The 23,349-nt window shown below is 40.0% G+C and overlaps 1 protein-coding gene across 50 annotated transcripts in view; it reads right to left on the bottom strand.

Annotated features, from left to right (window-relative positions):
• Nucleotides 1–1,163: 1,163 nt before the first annotated feature.
• Nucleotides 1,164–23,349, bottom strand: part of NRXN1 (neurexin 1) — a 1,224,094-nt gene continuing 1,201,908 nt past the window's right edge. For all 50 annotated transcript variants that reach the window (XM_043543816.1, XM_043543819.1, XM_043543831.1 and 47 more), the window contains one exon: nt 1,164–4,313. In XM_043543816.1, coding sequence (XP_043399751.1) covers nt 4,009–4,313 — 305 coding nt within the window. In that variant the 3' untranslated portion in view covers nt 1,164–4,008. The remainder of the gene's footprint in view (nt 4,314–23,349) is intronic.

Below are 23,349 nucleotides of genomic sequence, written 5' to 3'. Positions count from 1 at the left end.
TTTTAAAGCAGTTAAGTTTACAGTTTTCTTGTTACATGAAATATGTGCAGGTGACGTTTTAGAATAAATAAAGGCAGCAGAGTTATGCTGGTTTCCACCACTTGGAGATATGTCTTGCTTTCTCTAGAGAGTTTAGGCCCAGTTCAGTGAAGCACTTAAGCATGTGCCTAACTAGGCATATAATTAGTCCTATTGAAAAGAATGGGATTACTGATGTGCTTAAAGTTAGGTACATGCTTAAGTACCTTTCTGAATTGGGGCCCAAAGCATTTAAGCATGTGCTTAAGTCTATCCTTATTCAGCAAAGCACTCACATTCATTATCTTTGCCACATGCTCAAGTCAATGGGATATAAGCCCTTGCCTGTGGTTAAACAGGTGTTTAATGTCTTGCTGAACAGGGATGGACTGATGAACAGGAACTAAAACTGGTTGAAAATGGTATGTATTTTCCAGGAACAAATTGTAGAGAAATGAAAAGTTTCTATTTTTTTTTTCATGGATTTAGAACATAATCTGTCCACAAAGGAAAAATCATTTCCCCTCCTAAGTTTTCTCCCTGTTTCCCTACTTTTTGGCACCCTTTTTTGTACTGGAAAAGGGGATGGGAGGGAAAGGTTATAAAATGTAGATTTTTCGAAAACAAAACCCCCAATTTTTATTTTTAGTTAAATTAAATACATTAAAATGGAAAATTCCAGTTGAAATAATTTCTGCAAAATATTTCATTTTGGATTAAAAATACATTGATCATTTTAATGAAATGCTTTCAGCTCTAAGGTCAGTGATGGAGCCACCAGTTATACTGGTGAGCACTTACTCTCACAAATAGCTCTTTTGATGACAATAAGAATACTCATATGAGTCACTGCTCACCAACATAGTAAAAGTTGCACAAAAGTAGACCCTGTAATTAAAAGAAAATCCTGTCACTTTAAACTCTATTGTTTTCACCAGTTTCTGATAAATATCACATATAAAACAAAGGTAAGAGAAAAAACAAGGCAACATTTGTATTAAGAAACATTTTATTAACAAAACAGTAAATTCCACTTGCTTAGCATTTCCAATAATGGATAAATTGGCTTTGCAACAAATCAAAAAAATTCATAAATATCTATCACAGAAAGCACTATAAGGTTAGGGCATCGGGCCTCTTTTTTGATTTCTTGGGGATGAAATCATTTCACATATTATTTTAGTGTTTTGTTAAAAAGGCAACACTATACAGTAATAGAAATGAAGCTATCTCAGTCAAACACTTTAGATTGTTATAGATATGGAATCCAATTTTTGTTAGGCATGTTAGGTATTAAAATGTTTAAAACATTTTAATTCAGTTATTGAAACTTCTGATACTCTTATACTTCTATGCATCTTCATTGTTAAATCATGAAATCAAAGAGAAAAAGGAGAACCTCCATAAAGAGTTGTAGATAATGTTTGCTTTTATCAGTTACCTTTTATTCCTTGATGTATTTATTTAGTTAAAATACTCACTTACTGGTATGTTAAATGCTTGAAAGATAGCGTGGTTGCACCGCCTAGGTTAATACAGTCAATATCAAGCTGGAAAGAAACATTTCAATCTGCCCAAACCATACATTGTACCATCTCAGAACTCCTATATACAGGTTGTCTTTGCCCTTCCATATACCTTTCAGTGCTGGAAATCTCAGTTCTGAACATTACCTGGCAGTCAACTTATTTTTTCCTCACTGACTAAAAAAATCATGATTTTAATATTGATCTTGAATATACCTATTCCTTGTCTTCCCCAGAATACAGCTAACTTACAAAGGTGGGGGAAGTGAAGAATGCCACAGGAGAACAATGATCTAATTTTTTTTGAATGGATTAAAAAAAATGTCGTGCAACCTCACTTTCACTTTCCGCAAACAATCATAAAAATAAAAATCCCATTACAAATACACTATGATACACACCTCAATTTGTTTGGCAACCACAGTGGCATTCTCAGATAGATGTCCTCTCTGTCCAAGATAGATCACTGTACCAGTTCCCACATTTTTCATCAGCTACAGTGAATAACACACAAGAAGATGTGTTGGGCCTGCTGTTTAAAGCTAATTTTAAATTCCATTTCCCTGTTTGCAAAGTGTGAATATCTATATTCCTCCTAGGAGGCCTTCCAATGATTCAGAAGATTTCTATTGAACTACTCTCTCTGTCTAATGTATTCTCTTTGTACCTCTGTATAAGTGATATGTTAACTCTATGATTTATTGCTGTGAACCCAATGAAACAATATTAGTAAAACCTTAATGTATAAATCTATAACATTATGATATTTAATATGTTTAACTAATATATGCAGCAATTAAGTGTTATTTTAAAATATGATCACTGATCAACTTATATTTCATCGACAGGTTATGGTATCATGTAATACTATAGAATCAACTTAGCTTAAAATACTTTCTCATATGACAAAATGAACACCTTTGAAAAATGTTTAGCAAGATGTACCTCAAATCATTTATTTATTTATTCTTTAGGGGAAGGGGAATTCCTCAGTGGAAGTAATTTAAAGTGGTAGATCTTTTTAGGTCTCTTACCAACCAACTGTGTAGTAAAAGAATGCCAGATACACGCTGTATGATTCATATTAAGATTCACAAGGAATTAATTTTTTTCATAGTTTCCTGAGGAGCAAGATTTCTGTAAAGCAAAACAGACTACTCAGTGATTAAACCTTGATTAGAGCCTAAAAGTCACTTTACCTTGCTAAATGATAACTCATTTATGAATGTGGTACATTTATGGGAAAATCAGCGATTCTGATTGACTTAATTGATGTACATTGGGAGCAGGGGATGGAGACCGGAGGGGAGAGGAAAGTTACAATAGATATATATTTTTTGCTTTTTAATCCACTTCTTTCATACAAACTACTATAACTGAATTGCAACAGAATAGAGGCTGTACAGGTAAGAAAAAAATTAGCTGACTCTTATATACATTCATACACATCCCCTTAGTATAATCACTACACTGTAAATTTAAAAAAAAAAAAAGAAGAAATTTGTGACAATTTATAGTGGCTGCAAAAAACTGAATTTATGTCTGTTGCTCCAGATGTCATAAAACTTTCTATATCTAGGAACACTTAGAACATTGAGTTTACCAAAAATGGCTGAAGAGCAGATATAGTTTGCATTTCCTATACAACAGGCTATAAAACATCACTTATCACAGTCCAGAAAGCACATATAGATGTGTTTTATATAAACATATGTAATAACATATTAAGCGTGCATGAAAATTTCCCAATGATTGCATCTATGCCCTCTTGTTTGTTTGCTTTTTGTGAAAATGTGCCTTATATTCCACATTTTTTTTGTTTTGTTTTTGAAAATAAGGCCTCCATACTATTTCCTCACAACCAGAAAGGGGCTTTTTGAAAATGTTTTTACATAAGTCTTCAGAAAAGCCAGCACTTCATTTCAAATGCAAGTTTCCAATCACTGTTTCACTGCACCAGGTGGCAAACTTTTTATGTTTGCTTGTTGAGTCACCATATATAATGACAGTCTTCTCTGGCAATAAGACTAACTTACTTCTCAAGAAAGCGCTAGCACTTTGGCTAAATCCAGAATCATAGGTAGCTTCTTTTTTTTTTTTCTCTCTCTGTGTGTATGTGTGTTTTGTTTTTTTATTTAGTTTGTTTCATATTGTGCCTTGATGCTGTAGTAATACTCCTTGCTTTATGAATGCGTGGTGTCATCATTGTCTCTCAGGAATGTTCCAGCAACATAAAGTCAGGCAGAGTAAATGAAAACACTGTGGATGTTTAGAAATGTATTGGCTCCTGTTTCTGAAAAACAAGAGCATGAAATGCTTGTTTTTAAAACAGTCTTTCCTTTCTGATTGCGTTCCCTGTCTTCTTTTTTTATGTGCTTCATAAAAAGTAAAGTAAATAAGTTTGTATTATGTCTCAGATAAAATGAAGACTATTTCTATACAAGTGTTCTCTTAGATGTTGGGATCAGACATAGTATTCCTTATCCTTATTTTTCTTGTTCTTGTTGGAACTTTTAGCACTGTTGGGCTGTTTTTCCTTAATCACAGCCCCATTGGACTGTGCTGAGTTACTGATGTAGTTTCGACTCTCATCTACATGGTATGAGCCTTCATCTCTGTTTCTGTACTTGTACATGGCATAAAGAAGGATTAGGATACACAGTGCCGCTGCTGCAACAATTCCAACCACCATGCCTGTTGTGCTGCTGGATTCTCGAATCACTTCCGCTGAGCCTGGGTATTCTCTTCCTCCTGCTCTGGTAGGATTTGCTGTAGGTAGATGACGAAACAAAGGAGAGGTTATTATTGAGTTTGCACATTGCAAGTTTTCACTCAGATCTACCTGCTACAGCCATGTATCAGTCCAATAGCACTCACTTGTGCAGGCAAAATAGATGTCTGTCAAATGTACAATACCAAATGCCTCATGATCACTGAAAAGCACTGAAACATTTGGGTACAGATCTTGCAGCCCACTTCCTTTTCATGCCTATCAATTTGATTAAATGGGCTTTTAAAATAAAAGAAAAGCTCAGTTTAAACCTTAAAAACAAATTTGTCTTATTGCATTTATTTTACTGCAAAGAGTCCTTAAATGTTTTGAAATAACAGGTGCATCATGATAACAGAATATTGATGCTTGGAGGCAGATCCATTTTAGAAAACATCTCTCTCTAGTAAGAGAATTACAGGAAATATTCTGCTTGCAAAAGATTTCACGAATAAACTAATCTGTGCATGCAAAAAAGGCTAGTTTAAAATTATGGGGCCAGATTCTCAGCAGGATTGCTAAATATCTCACTACAGCCTGTATAACAAACTGTCTCCCCGCATCTCCACTCCCTTCTCTGGCTTCGCCCTCCTTTAATATTAAGTCCCTGCTACTTTTCTCCCTTTCAAGGTACTATGTAGCTCTGCCCTCTCTTCTCTAATCAATTTCTATGCCCCTGCTGCTCTGTATGCTCCAGCCAAACCTCTCTCTTATCTGCTCACTTTTCCTCTTTCATCCACTCCCACTTCTTTCAAGCTTCCCCAAATGGTTGGAACAGTCTCCCAAATAACAACATTAGCTTTAATAATTTTTTAAAATCTGTTAAGTAAGGGCCCTACCCTCTAAATACTCACCCCTATTTCATGAAGCATTCAAGCTAATAGACCAGACTCTACTCTGCCTTATTCAGTTTTGATCTGCATTGCATTAACTTGTGTAAAGTCTTCTGGGCAGCAATTGGTATTTGTTTGGCACTTTCTACCTCCTCAACATTGCTGTGCATATATCAGTAGCACTAGTAATAGATCTTATTAATAGATTTTATTTATTTACTTATTGTAACTTCCTGAAAGAGAAGAGGTAGGTTAACACACTTGGAGTGTCTGTGTGTGTGCTTATGTACAAAGTGATCACCTTTTAAAACATACCAATTATGTCCTAGATAAAGGTGAGGTTACCTTGATATTTGCAGCATTCCCTATAATTATACCAGTACTTTATACCCTAGAGGATGAGAGCAGCATAGCCATGACACTTCCAGCCTGAGCTGGTTCCAAGAGCAAGAAAAAAAGATGGTGAATTGAACCTAGATATTCCACTGAGCAGAGTAGAATATTGTCATTAGGCAACCAAGCTGGCTCTTAAAAGCTGCTTTTTAAAATAATTATGCATGACTATAAATGCTGTCAGTATAATATAAATGTTAACTAAACTATTATTAAAAGCACTAGTATGAGAAAGCATGCATAATGCTAGATTTATCTGGTCTTCCCTCAAACCAGCATTTTATAAAAGTGCAGTAATTGTTGGCAAACCTTTTGCTAGAGGTGTACAAACTGACACTAGACCCTAAAGCCTTCTTTAACAATGTGCAGACAAGATGTGAGACTCATTTTAAAAACATTTAATTAAGGGTAATGCCGCGCAGATTATAAATATTGGTAAAATGATGGCAACAAATTCTGACAACCTGAATGGAAAACAGCAACCAGCTCAGGGCATCTGCAATTGGTTATGAAGACAGACAGACAGACAGGCACAAAACAAAAGCCTTTTTTTGGTTGGCATTACCCACAATTTATTCATTAATGTTTTGTGTTCTTACTTTTAAAACATCACTTCCTGGCACAGTTACCCTATCCTAATCTATCTATCTATAGATGTATAGATGGAGATATAGATAGATATAGATATTACATTACAAGATGACATTTTCTTGTGCTGAAGGGACAGAGGCAACACACTGAAAAGCCTAAAAACCACCAACCCTGGAATACATGTTAATGATTGTGCAGCAGTGAGTACTATATGAATATAGTTTGGATGTTGGTACAATTGGCTTCAAAACATCATAAGGTTTTATTATGTAGTGTTATAATATTTATCAAAATAATATGCTTTCAAGTTGTATGCCAACTTTCTAAGTAATTGGAGTCCATCTCAAAGCAAACACTGACTACAATAGGCTCTGTTTCTTGATTGTACCTACTGTCATAGATGGAAATTCTCCTATCCTGAGTGTGTCACTAATTGTATTACAGAAGACAATGCACTGTCACTGAATAAAGCCTCTTGAGTATTTTTTTATTGAACTAAAATGAGACAAAGACTTATCTGACTAAATGTGATTTCACAAAAGTTAATTTCTGCCTGGAAAGTAATGGAACCTACTGAATAAACTCTTGTCGCTACCTGATGGACTAAAAAGCTGTTCTTTTTCCTTCAAATACAGACATCTGTAATAAGCGCTGTCAATTAACTTCACTATTAATGTCCACTAAATGACATCTCGCAGCTTGCTTATATAGGAGACCATTCTTTGATCACTGAAGCCTGAGGAAAGCAAATAAAGAACATTATTTCAAAGTTACCTAAACCCACTTCTTTTAAGTATATTTTCACAATTATCTCACCGACTCCATCTATCTGAAGAAGACATAACCATTTAATTAATATTCCTTAAACTTACTACGCTTTCAAAGTGGCTCTTTCCTAATTTGGGGGTTGTGATTAAAACAAGTTATTTTTGTTTTATTTATGCTTTTGTAAAAAGAGTAATGTAACTCCCAGAGCAGCCATAGGGAGATGGAGCAGTGTCCATGGACAACCTTTGCCACTCTGAACAGATCTGCTTTTCTGTAGTCTCAGTCTCCTCAAAGACACTCAAAACTGTCACCCTAGTTCATCTATGAAACTGCAAAATAAAGCCAATAACTATGCAGACCGTTTGGATTTCAGATAATAAAAATAAAGGTCACAAATCTTTAAGAAATAAAAAGCCACACACAAAAATTGAAGCTGCCTTGATTGAATTTAGGATGGTTCAGCGAGGAGCAAAAGAAGAACATAAACCTGTGTGCATATCATCCCAGTGATAGGAAATGCCAGCCATGCCATCTTGCAGTGATCCTTTCTCAAAACAATTGACAAGATGTGTATATTGACTTTTCCTCATTAAGAGTCTTCTTGCACTTTTAGGAGATCAATTTTGAATCCCTATTCTACCATATGTTTGAAAAATCTTGTATGAAATAATCACAATTGGCCACAGTTCTATACTGTTCATTATGGATTAGAACATAATTATAATACTTGGCTGCCCTTAAAAATGGTTTTACATTTAAAGGGAAAAATTTGACTATTTGCAGTGTCCAGTTTTCATTAATCCTGTAAAAAGAAAATTGGAAATGAAGGCTCCCCCAGCGTTTGTGAATTTAAACTAGCCCACACATTAACAAACAAAACAAAACACAACCCCTTCTTCCCTTATTGTCATGCTTTCACACAAACAGAGTTCACGAATTTACAAGAAAAGAATACATAAATGCTACATTTGCAATGAGGCATGAATGTAATTATTTACATGCATGCAGTAATTTGCACTCTATGTGTGTGTTTGTTCTAGAGCCGCTGCAAACTATTTGCAGGATATTCGGATTCTGGTGAGCAAGATTCTCTGCTTTTATGAGCTCACTGCAGTTCACACATTAGACTGTGTCATTAGGAAGAGTGGTCTGAAAAAAATCCATGCACTCCCCCTGTTGCACTGGCAGGGAAGAGCAAGCATAAACCTGCAAGTGTAGAGCAAGACTCTAGACTATATGCCTTCAAAGGGGACTAACACCCCCCCCATAAATCCCTATGTGGGTTACTCAGACCCTGGGTCCGAGACACCCGGGTAAGTGCGTACCGCATGCCTACTTACTCCCTACCCTGGATCAGGTGGCTGGGGAGGCAAGGGAGGAATGGAGCTTTGTTTCTGGGTCCCTAGTGTCATCTAATGCAGCAAAAGATGAGCTGGCATGGGAAGGTTTCAGAATTTGTTGTTTTTTAACCCCAATAACAAATTTCTACTCCAGCCCCCTGCGGTCAGATGTGTAAAGGAAAATTTAATAGGCCTCAGACTTTGGTCAAGCCTGTCTAGGCCTTAGACAACGGTCAAGCTTATTTCTGTTTATAAGGGGCAGGAGGGAAGGCAGAGTGGAAAGTTTTAAGCAGAACAATTTGTAACAGACAGGCATGTTAAAGTGTAACCACAACAGTAGTGTTAGAAAGGATGTTAAACCACAAGAGAAACACCTGTAAATAACAGGAAAAAGCTTGTTTTTCTATACCCCAAATAAGGAAGCTTGTTTTGATAGATTCCTAACAAGGCAAAATATCGATGCGAAAGTATGTGTAACTGGTTGAGGCTTTAAGCTATATAAGCTCCTGTATTTCTGTATTCTGCATTCAGCAGAGCAGCCCTGCCTGTCTCTCCTTGCAATGTGCATTGCTTGAAATGAAGGACCTCAGGCTGGTTCTGATCCAAACACAACACGTGGACATTTTTTCTGCCACAAATTGGTGCCATGACTCGGATAGACGGCAACCCCCGAGAGCCGGAGGACCGCGAGCTGTTCCCCACCAGACCCCGGGCCCATCAGAAAAGTAAAAGACCTTTTGAAATCTCTGTATTGGGTTTCTGGTGGAGGACCGCCCATAGGCTCTGGGCTTGGGTGAGTTGTACGCTCTATCCGGACTTTTTGCTGCCAGACATGCCTGACGCCCTTGGGGTGGGTTAGAGTCCCATGCAGGTTTGGTTTCCCCGGGAAGAGCCACTGGTTGTGGCTGGGCAGGTCGTGAATAGACCTGGGCAGGTCGTGTATAGACCTGGGTCCATGTGCCTGTGTGAAAGTGAAGGTCGGCAGACCAGTGTGAGTCACAGGAAGAGAGTGCCCTGCAAAGTCAGAGGTGTCTCTAAAGCAAGCCCTGTGACTCCATCAAGCGGGCATTGCGATAAATGCCCTGACCTCGGCAGTTTCCCTCTGCATGGCATGACTGGTGAGGGGCCTGTCTGGGTCTAGGAGTGTGTGATTCCATCCCTTCCATCCTCGGACGGTCTGTTTCCATACCCTCTTTCCTCCCTGTCTCTAGCTCCCGCCCCGAAGGCGGCTTGACAAGCCACTGACTGGGCTGATCACCTCACCTGAAGCAACAGAGTATGTGGCACCAGCCGACGCTCTTTGCTGAAGGGAGGCTGTAAGACAGTTATGAAGACCCTAAACAAAATCTTCCCTGTGTGAGTGTGACGAGTGAATTGAGTTAAGTACTGGGGGCCGGGAAATCCAAAAAGGATTCCCCTCTTGCCAGGTGAAGTACTGGGGGCCGGAGGATCCAAGAGGATTCCCCTCTTGCTAGGTACAGATGGGGGCTGGTGAGTCAAAAAGGATCACCGTCCCGCCAAAAGGCACACCGGCATACTACATGTATGCAAATTATAGTCCTTTCACTGGCAAGTTTTCAGAGAAATGGAATTGGTATACCAGGGATGATCCGAAATTACAGTTTCCCTTAGTGGGAAGTTTCGACCTTGACAAGATTGTGCACCTCAAAGGCACACTTCTTGCCAGTAATGTCGGACAAGGTCAGTTTGATGCATATTTCGATTTGTATGGGGAAACAGAAAAACGGCGCCGTGAATCTCAAATGAGGAGTCTCAAGGACTCCCAGAAGATACTTAAAACACTATTAAAGAAGATAAGAGAAATTAGCTTTTCCCCAAACCCCTGCAGGCCAACAGCAGATATCTCTCTCTACCCTTCAAGACCTTTTCGGGGTACCCCCAAAGCTCCCTCTAAGGATCTTATAGATTTATGTTTAAAATGTAATAGGGGTGGGCAATATTCCTATTCCCCACCCCGTCTCTTCACCTCTGTCCATTTCTATTGGTCCTTTGTTTGACCATCATGCTTTCCTCCTAAGCCCTTGTTCACCTGTTAAACTTTTGGGAAAGGATTTGCTGTGTAAATTAAATTGTACAATCTATTGTACCCCAGATGGTGTGAATCTGGACTTGCCTGGTCCCGCTCACAGTGAGGTCCTGGCAGTTTTGTTTGCGGACGCTCCAAAACAGGAGACCGACCCCAACCCTTCCTCGTTGCATCAGGAACTGCTGGCTAAGGTCTCTCTCTCATTGTGGGCTAATCATGCCGACCAGGTTGGGCACATTGGGTCTGCCCAACCGGTTATAATTCTGCCTGAATCCAGCAAGACCCCTTCCTAAAATTCATCTGAATCCTCTCTCAAAATAGGCCAAGGAAGGTATCCGCCCTGTAGTCACCTCCTTGATTCAGTAGGGAGTCCTATGGTCAGTGAGTTTAACTCTCCCATTTTCTCGTGCTCTTAATGTTGCTGTGCTCCCTACCTTTCCCGTTGTCCCTACCCCTGCTACTATCCTTTCCTACAATGCACCGGTGCAGAGGGGTTGTTACTGCCTCAAATAAGGAAAAGGTTGTATTAAGTCCGGACATAACAAATTAAGGTTATTGTTAAATAAGATGCATCTAGATGTAAAAAAATAAATGTGTGTGTATGTAAATAGGTGTGAATAAATAAATAAAAAGGGGGTTAGTCAAAAAGCCACACTCCTTGCTAAATCGGTAGTAGAGCAATGCCTGCGCCCATGAGAAAAAAAAATAATGCAGAAAGAAAAAAGGATTGGGCCCAAACAAGCAGGCAGCAGCTGTTTGAGGAAGTTAAAAGAAAATGAGTAAGAAGTTAACTCTGTAGTTACTGGAAGAAATTAAACAAACTGTCTGTAAATAATCCAGGCAAGAGGTTATTTAAGTAAAATCATTTGACTATAAACAAGTTAGTCAGATTTTCTAAAAAAACACTCCTGGTGTGTACAATCTTTGTTTTATAAGTCTGAGATAAATTGGTGTTGTTTTAAGGTTGTAAAACCGAGAAAATACTATTGCCAGACAAAAGAAACTAGTGTTGTTTAGCATTTAATCCTTAAGGTAACTTAATGCTTTACAAGATTTAAAATGTTTTTTAATAAAGACCAAAATTGTGACTGCAGCAGGGCAGTCAAAGCCAGGAAAATAAAAAAAAGATTTCAAATCTGTATTGGTAACAAATAGCAGATAGAAGCTGTAGTCAGTGTCCCACATTAAGTCTTAAGGTGGCTCTGTGTAATCAATGGTCATTTTGCCAAAGAAGAAGCCAAAACTGGCTGTGTTTTCCTTTTTAAATCAATGTGTGTTTAAAAGCAGGAGTTAAAGGTTAAAAGTTAATTGTGTCCTTTTAAGATGGAGTCGGCTGATAACTTTGAATCTAAAAGCAAGCCAAAAATGTCTGTGTTAATACAAATCACCTAAATAATAAAAATAAAAGCCATTAAAACCTGACCTGCCTATAAAACAAATACAGGACAATATGGGGAGTAATTCTTCAGTTTTGCCTGCAATCAGCAAGGATATTTGTAAATATATATATATATTTTAAGCAATACTGCCAGCAATATGTAATCTGCCAGCAACATAACGTTGGTAAAGTTGTCAAGGTTAGGCAAGCAACACATTCCCCTTCCTGGGAACCTTTTGTAAATAGTCAAATTAATTTTGTTTAAATGTCTAAACGTTGTAATTATGAGTGTGTTAGTTTTAGTTAATGTATTTTCCAACTGGGTTGAGGCTTTTCCCTGTAAAAAGGCAGATGCCAAAAACAGTTGTAAAACTTTTGTTTAAGAATTTTGTACCACGATTTGGCATACCTGTGAGTAGCATCGGTGATCATGGACTGGATAAATTATAAAAAGTTATGTGCAGCTTTACAGATCCAACACAATCTCCACTGCCCCACCACCCGCAGTTTGCCAGAACAGTGGAACGCCAAAATGGCATCCTGCCAAAACCAATTTGAATTGACCAGATGCTCTGCCACCTGCTCTTATGAGCATAAAATCCACTGTAAATTGAAAGACCGGACTCAGCCCACATGAAATCCTCATGGGAAAACCAATGAGACTTCCTACTGCTCCCCCTGTGCCACCACACCTGAAAGACTTGCAGGTGGATGATAATAAAATACTCACATATTGCCAGTCGTTAATGAAGTGTGCCAAGTCTTCTCATTCACAGGTCAAGGGAGCACAATTAGCTGACCCATGAGAGCTTTGTCACAACCTCCAGCCAGGAGGCTAGGTCTATGTCAAGGTCCATCAAAGAAAGACTGTGCTAAAATCTCGGTGGGAAGGGCCCTTACCAGGTACTCCTAAACACTAATCTTACTGTCAAGTGCCAAGGACTGACTACCTGGCCCCACGCCTCTCACTGTGAAAAAATGACCTCTCCACCTGAGGACATAATAAAGCCTTCAATCAAGCAAGGTGATTGTGCTAGTAACCTCTCCCTTGCTGCCTCACTGCCAGACAGCTAAGTGAACTAAGACTACGAAATCTTGAAGAATAGCTTGCGGAAGCTAGCCAAAAATATCTGAAGATAAAACTTTTAATATTCTTCAGCCTCTCCTTCTTAATGAACTTAGGGTGGGGATGGGAAAGTAATATTTTCTAAATCTTAGACAATAGCGTAGCTACAATTTGGAACATTCATAAGGGTCAAAAACATGAAAAGAAATTAGAACAGTTAAAAAAAGCCACGGGTCTTATTAATGGTACACAATTAACCCAGACACAAGCGGGAGTGGGTGAATTACGTATTAATTCCACCCTTAGTTCAATGACTCAGAAACTCCTAACGGCCATGGTACTAAATATCACAAAGGCTGGGAAAGCGTTGCAGTGGGATCTGGCTTGTTGAGAGGTTCAGGATTTTCTGTGTGGCCAGCTCACGGCCATTCAGAGCGATCTTGAACATCAGGCGTGGCCTACTGCCTTTACAGATACTTCAGGAGTTCCATCTAATCTGTGACCATGGAAACATACTTGAAGATTTTCTAAGTGGAAGTGTAAACGTTCACAGTGCTCCTTCCAAGCATATGGGCCCGTCGGAGGGGTATGGGCCCCCGCATACCTAATCCTGCCGGGTCCATGGGAAGGATGCATGTGGGATTGGATAATTCACCAAGACATTTGGGAAATTAAACCACCTGGTAGGCCTAATCAATTTATAGTCAGTGCTCCTAAAATAACACCTAATATCTGGATAGGGATATGAAATTAGTGAACTAATAAACATAAAAGTATAGGCTAAGGTGATGGCAAAGATCCATCAAAGGGGGGGCTGTGAAGGAAAATTTAATAGGCCTCAGACTTTGGTCAAGCCTGTCTAGGCCTTAGACAACGGTCAAGCTTATTTCTGTGTATAAGGGGCAGGTGGGAAGGCAGAGTGGAAAGTTTTAAGCAGAACAATTTGTAACAGACAGGCATGTTAAAGTGTAACCACAACAGTAGTGTTAGAAAGGATGTTAAACCACAAGAGAAACACCTGTGAATAACAGGAAAAAGCTTCAGAGAAGCAGCCGTGTTAGTCTGTATTCGCAAAAAGAAAAGGAGTACTTGTGGCACCTTAAAGACTAAGGAAGCTTGTTTTGATAGATTCCTAAAAAGGCAAAATATCGATGCGAAAGTATGTGTAACCAGTTGTAGTTTTAAGCTATATAAGCTCCTGTATTTCTGTATTCGGCAGAGCAGCCCTGCCTGTCTCTCCTTGCAATGCGCATTGCTTGAAATAAAGGGCCTCAGGCTGGTTCTGATCTAAACACAACACGTGGACATTTTTTCCGCCACAGATGTTTGGCTGCATGTGTGTTCTTTCAGCATGCTGTCCCAGCTCTATGCAGATAGCGGAGATAGCAGACTTTGATTGAATTGCCCAATAAATCCACAGACTAGGTTTTCAGTGAAGGAACTTGATCAGATTTATTGCCAGCAAAGCATGGTATTGGTGCCCTATACTTGCTGCAAATACATTCAAGGCATGTATGCCCGTGACAAGGGACCGACTCAGTGAATGGTGGGACTTTCCATTCTCCCCTCGGCCAGACCCCAACACCCTCTCAGAGATACCTCTTTATACCCCAATACAAACATGTTATGTATTGCCTCTCTGACATAGCAAGGTGCCACCCTCTTACGTATCTGGGTGCCACCCTTTGATGTATTTGGGTCCCACCCCTTACCTTGTACATGTTGGTTCGAGCATAACATCTCTATTCATCATGCTGTCATCCTGACCTTATCTTTAGGATGGGTCAGTGTGTTCCTTTTATCTTTGGGGAATGTGTTTGGTATCAAGGTGTTCTGGTACCACCTTTCTGGAATGTATTTGTGTATGTATTCTTATGCCTTGCAATACTTAGGAATATGTGTTTCTGCTATATCAGCCCTGTTCTTGCCAGATTCTGTGAGCAGGCCCTGTCTCTTGCTCACAACTTAACTTTGCTTTATATTAGCAAGTTTTGACCATTACTTTAGCTCAGGCCTCAGGCCGCATACCAGGTCTCTGATGCAAGGGCTTATGTCTCAGGTTCTCTTTCTACTACACCCCCTTCCTGCCCTCCACCCCCACCTTGGGACAGAGTGGGAGGCAGAAGAGGAACTCAGAGAGTTGTCTCATAGTCCCAGTGCTTCCCAAGGCCACTCTACGGATGGTGCTCTGTATGCACCACCTTTTGCTCGATACTCTGCCCATGCCCAAAGACACAGTCTACTCCATGTGCAAGAACTAGCACACAGTTAGCTACATAGCTGATCTGTACAGTAATCTCTAAAATGAGACTACTGCATAATGATTCAACTAGAATGGAAGCTGGGTGTGTGTGTGAGAGAGAGCGAGAGAGTGATATGATAGTAACATATAAAGATGTTATTGTAATTAATGGTGCATCCAATCACGAGTTACATAGGACATGCCAATCTCCTGCCAAAAACATTTTTATACTAGACCATACCATCATGTATTCTGCATATGACACATTTCACAGGGAAAAAAACTATTTTAGAAATGTTTTTAAAAATTATTGGGGTTTTTGGTGTATAACTCAGCTTGTAAACTCAGATTCCTTACTGGGAGAGAACTAACATGTTTCAAACACCTCTACAAATGACCTAAAATAGCTTTGCTATGTATCAAAATGCCCCAGCTTTAAAGCCAAATATCAGGACACTTTTCAGAGCTAGGAGCAAGTGCTGGGTGTTTCGCTGGAAAACTAAAATTTTCCCCTTTGCATGGAATAAAGCACTCATTTCTAAGATCGATGGGCTGCAAGATATTGGACTCAAACAAGGGGTCAAGAGAAATCTTGGAAGTTAATATCTTATGTTTGTTGACTATCCACCCTGGAGTTTGGGTCAGTGTCATTTCTGGAAGAAATGTTTACTAATTGTTTAATGGTTGCTATTTGAAGCAGCTTTGAATGTCAAAATAAGTCTAGGGGGAGATGGATTAGTGGGTGCAAGTGCAAAAATCAACAGAGAACACTAAAGATATTGATTATGTGGTGCTTAGCATTACATTTAGCATACTATACATATTAGAGATGTCTGAAATATTTCACACTGAAATACTTTTAATCAAAAATAGCCTTTTTTTAAACTAGAACTTTCCACAAAACCAAACTGTTTTTTAAATTGTAATTTAATTTTGTTTTTTGATGGAAACTTTAAATGAAAATTAGCCTGTTGCTTTTACTTTTTTTCTTTTATGTTGCTGTCTTCACATTTCACCTTCACTCACTGTCACTGAAAACTATTTCCCCTCCCTTTATTTGTATGGTCCATCATAACTCTTTTTCCTTTGTTTTTTTTTCCAAACCTCTCTCTCTCCCACTCCAGTTTTTTTTGTTTTCTGTCATGAAATCACTCTTCTTTCCTGTGTTCAGTTGTCAACCCTTTCTTTCTTTGTATTTGTTCCCTCAGCAGTCATCATATCATTCTTTCTTTTCTACATTCAATCATTTGTATTGGTACCTTCCCTTTTCAGTATTCTGATAGATCTTCACTTTTTGATGGGGGAGGAGGAGAGATTGCATTGGCAATTTTGATTGATCAGCAAAGTCAAATGGTGGCTTTTATATAGTCAAATATTTTCAAATTTGAAAATCAAATTTTTCAAATTTTCTTATTTTATAAAACTATAAAAAATGAAAATGAAATAAACTCCAATAAAACTCAGTGGACATTTTTGAAACTGAAGCGTCAGTGTATTTTCAAACAGTTTGTGACTCCCCCCCACCCCCCGCCGAGTTTTTTTGACCAGCTCTAGTCTATATTCTGCAGTCCTCAATAACGACTCTGCAATTAAGGGTGTATTCAATATCACATGGGAACTCTCCTGCAAAAGATCAGTTCCTGAAGAATGGCCAGGCTGATATCTAAGTAAAGAGCACAAATTATATTACTGAATAATAAAAGAGACCAGGGTGAAATCCTAGCCCTATTGGAAGTGAATGAGTGTTTTGCTACTGATTTCAAAGAGACCAGGATTTCACCCCATTTCTCTTTTTGCTCATCCAGTGTGCAGAGAGAATAAAAACTAATCAACCTTGGAGCAGGTGTTATGCATGGAAGAACAGAGCTGTAGTTGTTGTAAAGGGTGGAGAATTTGATGGTTACTTAGCGCTTAGGGTATAGAGCGACTAATGATTCTGGCTCATGAGCTGAGCCTGATGTGCTGGAACAGATAGTTCTATTCCTCTTTGCAGCTGTGGGTGATTCCCTGTAAATCTTGCTGTCACTAGGAAGCTATTACATGTAAAGGTAAGCATCTGTGCCTTAGATGTCATGTATAGCTTGAGTGCTAGTGCTCATGTACCTGAAGAGCACACCACACTCTAGAGGGTTTAACTACTATAATGTGGAAATACAGAGAAAGTATACAGTATAGCCAGGAAGAAAAGGGCTCACACACACAATTTGCAAGCACCTTATATTTGCGCCCTGTCCCCCTTTGGAGCAGGGAAAGGGGTGTTATTGCCCCACAGTTGAGTCCATCTGACCACCCTTAGCCTCAGGATAGTACAATCTAGGGGCCAGAGTCAATATGGCTGTCCTCCCCACAGGGTGGTGTTGCCTAGTGGCCTGAGTCAATATAGCTACCCTTCCTTGCAGCGCTGAACAGTTTGATGGCTACTAGGGGATGGGCCACCACCCAGGGGGCTGTTGGCTGGGGTAGGGGGCCAGGCCTGCCCTACTCCACCAGGTCCCAGCCCAGGGCCCCGTCAGTGGCAAATGTACTCACCACTGGGTCAACAGGGATCTGACCAAAAAACACTGACTTAGTTCCCAGTCCTACAACCAGATCAATGTCTAGTTCACCTGGGCTACTTCCTACTATGTCTTCCAGTGGCATGGTCCACAGGTCTCCTGGGTCTCTGCGGTCTGCGGCCTGTGAAGCTCCCGATGGTTCCAACATCCCCTGGGTGTCTGCAGGTAGCTGAGTGTCTTTCTGGACCTTGGTGGGCTTGGTCTCCACAATCTCGGGCTTCAGTAGTTCCCAGGCATCAGCCCTGACTAAGCTGTGCTATTCCCTTTTATACTGACACTCCAGTTGGAGCGTGCCCAGCAGGGGTGAGGTGGCGTGGCTTCCTATGCCCAAAGTTCAGAGTTAACCTCTCCTTGTCCAGTGTACACCCTATCACACACCCATAAAACAGGTAACTATAGTTGTAGATACGGGTTCTGCATATGCTCATGTACAATTTGTGGGTGTAATTTAGTAAGGAAAACTTGGGATGCAGAGAAAGTAATGATTCTGGTTCATGTGCTGAGACCAATGTGCTGGAGCAGATAGCCATATCCTTCTTGGCAACTGTGGGCGAGTCCCCTGAAGCCTTGTTGTCCCTAGTAGATATTGGCACCCACTGGGCCTGCTTCTCATTTACTTTAAGGCTCTTGTACACGGCTCTGAGGGTGTAAAGGGGCTCTAAAGTAGTACAAATGAGAATTAGATCTGGTGTTTCTTCTCATTATTTTCATTTGGTTTTCTCTCTCTCTAGCATCTGCCTTATTTACTTTTGCTGCTCTCAGTCTATTCTAAAAAATAATGTTATTGTTTCTGATGTTAAATACCAGCAAGAAGTCTGCTCTCACTGCCTCCATTCTCACCTCTAATTTCTCCCTTGTCTGTTATTAGTAATGTCTTTGTTCACTTGGCAAGATTTTATTTTGGCCATTTTCTGGATAGTTTCCTCAAACTCTCACTGTTCTAACTATTCCTTCTTCCAAAGTGTCTGAAACAAAGTAGAATCATAGAATCATAGAATATCAGGGTTGGAAGGGACCTCAGGAGGTCATCTAGTCCAACCCCCTGCTCAAAGCAGGACCAATCCCCGACTAAATCATCCCAGCCAGGGCTTTGTCAAGCCTGACCTTAAAAACTTCTAAGGAAGAAGATCCCACCACCTCCCTAGGTAACGCATTCCAGTGCTTCACCACTCTCCTAATGAAAAAGTTTTTCCTAATATCCAACCTAAACCTCCCCCACTGCAACTTGAGACCATTACTCCTCGTTCTGTCATCTGCTACCACTGAGAACAGTCTAGATCCATCCTCTTTGGAACCCCCTTTCAGATAGTTGAAAGCAACTATCAAATCCCCCCTCATTCTTCTCTTCCGCAGACTAAACAATCCGAGTTCCCTCAGCCTCTCCTCATAAGTCATGTGTTCCAGTCCCCTAATCATTTTTGTTGCCCTCCGCTGGACGCTTTCCAATTTTTCCACATCCTTCTTGTAGTGTGGGCCCCCAAACTGGACTCAGTACTCCAGATGAGGCCTCACCAATGTCGAACAGAGGGGAACGATCACGTCCCTCGATCTGCTGGCAATGCCCCTACTTATACATCCCAAAATGCCATTGGCCTTCTTGGCAACAACGACACACTGTTGACTCATATCCAGCTTCTTATCCACTGTAACCCCTAGGTCCTTTTCTGCAGAACTGCTGCCTAGCCATTCGGTCCCTAGTCTGTAGTGGTGCATGGGATTCTTCCGTCCTAAGTGCAGGACTCTGCACTTCTCCTTGTTGAACCTCATCAGATTTCTTTTGGCCCAATCTTCTAATTTATTATGAATGCTTAATGGCTCTGATTCACCACTGCATTACTCTAGCTTTGTGCCAGTGGAGATACCTTGGCATGGAAATTGTGCAGAGTGGTAACAATTCAGGCCCAGTACCTCAGCTATAAACTTTGCAATACTAACTGACAAAGCATTCTAATTCTTGTATTAACACATCAGTCAAAGCATAGGAAATAACAAATGGGAATGGGGAAAGGTTTCATTTCACAAACAGATACACATACACATTACAGGTTAACGACAACATTGTTTCACTGCTGCCAAGAGATTGTTTGGGCCAAGCAATCCAGTACATAAGAAAATATATGCATTAGACATAGCCAATGAGCTTTAGGAGTAATATCAAAGTGTTGCTTGAGGGAAACAATATGTCTGCATTAATATTCTATGTGCCTAAGCCTCTAGTAATGCATCATTTAATTTCAAAGACGCTGCAGCAATTCAGTTATTTAGACCTAACAAACTAAACACTCTACAGTTTGATTCAAGAGAACAGAAGTTACAATAATTTTAAAAGACCAACCCTACAAATAGAAAACATAATTTCTAGCTTTTGTTTGACTTCTAATAAGGGCCAGATCTTGCAGTCCTTACACAGAGCCTGATCTAATTCCCATGGAAGTCAATCGGACCCATTCCATTGATTGTTATGGGATTGGATTAGATTCATAGGTCATACTAAAGCAAACTCCTTTCCCTCTCCCCCCTTTATTTAATCAGACAAAACTCCATTGAATCAATGGAAGGTTTATCTGTGCCAAGATTAAGGATCTGACCCAAAGTTACTTCTGTGTTTTACACAATATCTGAGATAATTACAGTCCTAGGAGATCATTGTCACATCAGTGCATTTAGCATTTATGGAAAGTACTGGAAGACTGAATTTCTCTGTTTATCTGTAGATTCATGTAGTTCCATGGACAGTGGCAATGCATGTTTCCTTATGCTCCCCTACTAATGTGCCTCCTTCCTGACCTGGAAGGATCACCCTACCTTTTCAGGAGTGAAAGTATAGATCATTCTTCACTGGAGACCACTGATCTGTTGCTGAGATGGCCAACAAAGATGCCAGAGCATGAACAAGTTTCCATGTCCCAATTATGGGCAAGATTAACTGGACTGAGACCTCTCACTCAGTCACAAATGTGCTATTACAAACAAAGGTAAATAAGATAAAAAGAGATAGATTGATAGAGAGATGGATTTTACATAATTTACCATGACCTTAAAGCCTGTGCAATGCTATCTATTTAAAATATGTTAACAAACCCCCTCCAGATAATGCAGAAATGAAATTAAATAAAAATAAATACCAATTATCCTCTTTCTTAGAAATAAATCGTGTAGATTTTAATTCTAGATGACACCTGGATAGTAAAGACAAGTAATTCCTACTGTCCTATTCCATGAATGATGAATGCATCTGACTCTGAATGCTATGAAGATACAGGTACATACATGTATTGGTTAATAATAAATAATTGCAAAAGGTTTTTAATGACACAATCCCCACTCTCGTATTTTAGTTGTGCAAGCACCATATATTGTGATACAGATCATTTTATTACCTGATGCAAAGTGAAATTGCTTCCTCTAAGAGACCATGGTCATGTATTCACAGGCAGGTGGTAGTGAGCATTTGCTTTAAGATCGATGCTGTGCTTCATTCAATAATTGCTGTGCTTTGCATCAGACTTGTTTCTCTTTCTCTCAAGATAACAATTCTATCTTTTATGGCTCAAAGCTCTCTGCCTCATATACTTTAAATGAATTAAGTTGCTCTCTGCCTTTTTGTTTTATTGTTGTTTCTCTACATTTTAAGGGTAATATTAGTAAAGAATTCTGGACATCTCTCTGTAGCATCTCCTTCCTCCTGTTTTTTTTTTCTTTTTCTGTTTCAAATTATGAATTTTAATGATTTTATTTAAAATCCCCACTGCCTAAACAATTGTTAGGATCAGGAGGATGGCAGAGCAGCTGCCTATGGGCTGAGGGCAGTGTTTTCTGAGAAAGGGGTGATGTTTTCTAGAGGAAGCATAGGAACAATACACCTTCCAGAAAATGGGTATTATATATCAACCCCTTAATGGATTTTGAGCCAAATCTTCTTCCCAGTACATTGCCCAAGTAACAGGACTGGGTCCTAGTCATCTCTCCAGGGCAGAAACCCTCCTCCCTGCTGGTTACAGAATGACAGCCCTACCACATCCTCCAGGTTGGAATATGCTCCCAGACTTGAACACACTCAGTGCCTGCCTCATGTAACTCCCATTTTTTCATATTATGCAGGGGCTGTGAGGGCTTCTAAAATCACTCCTGTTCCTAAAGAACAAGAGGAATCGTATTCATTTGCTGTGTGTAGGACACTTTATGCTCATGAGCCCTGATTCAGGAAAGCACTAAAGCACATACTTAAGTTCCATTGAAGTAAGTCAGTGGGACTTACACACATGATTCCAGCTGAACACCTGCTTATGTGATTTCCAGGGTTGGGGCTATGGAGTGGGAAGCATGGTTTGCTCCTTTGTCTGAATCAAGGGCTCCATCCATATTCCAATCGAGATATCCTAGATAACAGTAGCCCTGATACTAAACTGGGAGGAGTGGTAGATACGCTGGAGGGGAGGGATAGGATACAGAAGGACCTAGACAAATTGGAGGATTGGGCCAAAAGAAATCTGATGAGGTTCAATAAGGATAAGTGCAGGGTCCTGCACTTAGGATGGAAGAACCCAATGCACCGCTACAGACTAGGGACCGAATGGCTAGGCAGCAGTTCTGCGGAAAAGGACCTAGGGGTGACAGTAGACGAGAAGCTGGATATGAGTCAGCAGTGTGCCCTTGTTGCCAAGAAGGCCAATGGCATTTTGGGATGTATAAGTAGGGGCATAGCGAGCAGATCGAGGGACGTGATCGTTCCCCTCTATTCGACACTGGTGAGGCCTCATCTGGAGTACTGTGTCCAGTTTTGGGCCCCACACTACAAGAAGGATGTGGATAAATTGGAAAGAGTCCAGCGAAGGGCAACAAAAATGATTAGGGGTCTAGAGCACATGACTTATGAGGAGAGGCTGAGGGAGCTGGGATTGTTTAGTCTGCAGAAGAGAAGAATGAGGGGGGATTTGATAGCTGCTTTCAACTACCTGAAAGGGGGTTCCAAAGAGGATGGCTCTAGACTGTTCTCAATGGTAGCAGATGACAGAACGAGGAGTAATGGTCTCAAGTTGCAATGGGGGAGGTTTAGATTGGATATTAGGAAAAACTTTTTCACTAAGAGGGTGGTGAAACACTGGAATGCGTTACCTAGGGAGGTGGTAGAATCTCCTTCCTTAGAGGTTTTTAAGGTCAGGCTTGACAAAGCCCTGGCTGGGATGATTTAACTGGGACTTGGTCCTGCTTTGAGCAGGGGGTTGGACTAGATGACCTTCTGGGGTCCCTTCCAACCCTGATATTCTATGATTCTATGATTCTATGATAACAGCACAATCTATAACAGCTCTGACTTTGAATTCCCTCACACCTGAGTCACAGAAATATGTTATTTTCCATGGTTTTAAAAAAGAAATAGAGCCTTCTTTCATGGAAGGGCAAGAATTAACTCCTTCAGTACCATTGTCTAATGTGTCCATTTGTGCTGATTCACTATTTATAATATGGCTGATTTGTATAAACTGTCAGAAAGATAGAATAAAGCTTTTGTCTAATCTGTGGAGAATTTATGGGAATGGTACAAATTACTTGGGTTGTAAACAATTCTGGACAGGGACCATCTTTTTGGTGTATGTGTGTGTGCGTATAGAGTGCCTAGCACAATGGGGCCCTGATCCATGACTGGAACCACTAAGCAGGCACCACCACAATACAAATAATAAATAATCATTATTAAATGTGCGCCTGTCATGGGTATATATTGCAAAAGGACCTTGGTAACGCCCAACTCCAGCAAGTACTGCATAGCAAAATTCTGCCCTAAATTACACACGGAAGCTCCACCAAAGTCAGTGGGCTTG

The sequence above is a fragment of the Chelonia mydas genome, chromosome 3 (assembly GCF_015237465.2).
Source record: "Chelonia mydas isolate rCheMyd1 chromosome 3, rCheMyd1.pri.v2, whole genome shotgun sequence".
In the NCBI taxonomy this organism is placed as follows: domain Eukaryota; kingdom Metazoa; phylum Chordata; order Testudines; family Cheloniidae; genus Chelonia; species Chelonia mydas.
Note: the sequence above shows the minus strand (reverse complement) of the source record. Positions and strands in the feature narration are given on the sequence as shown.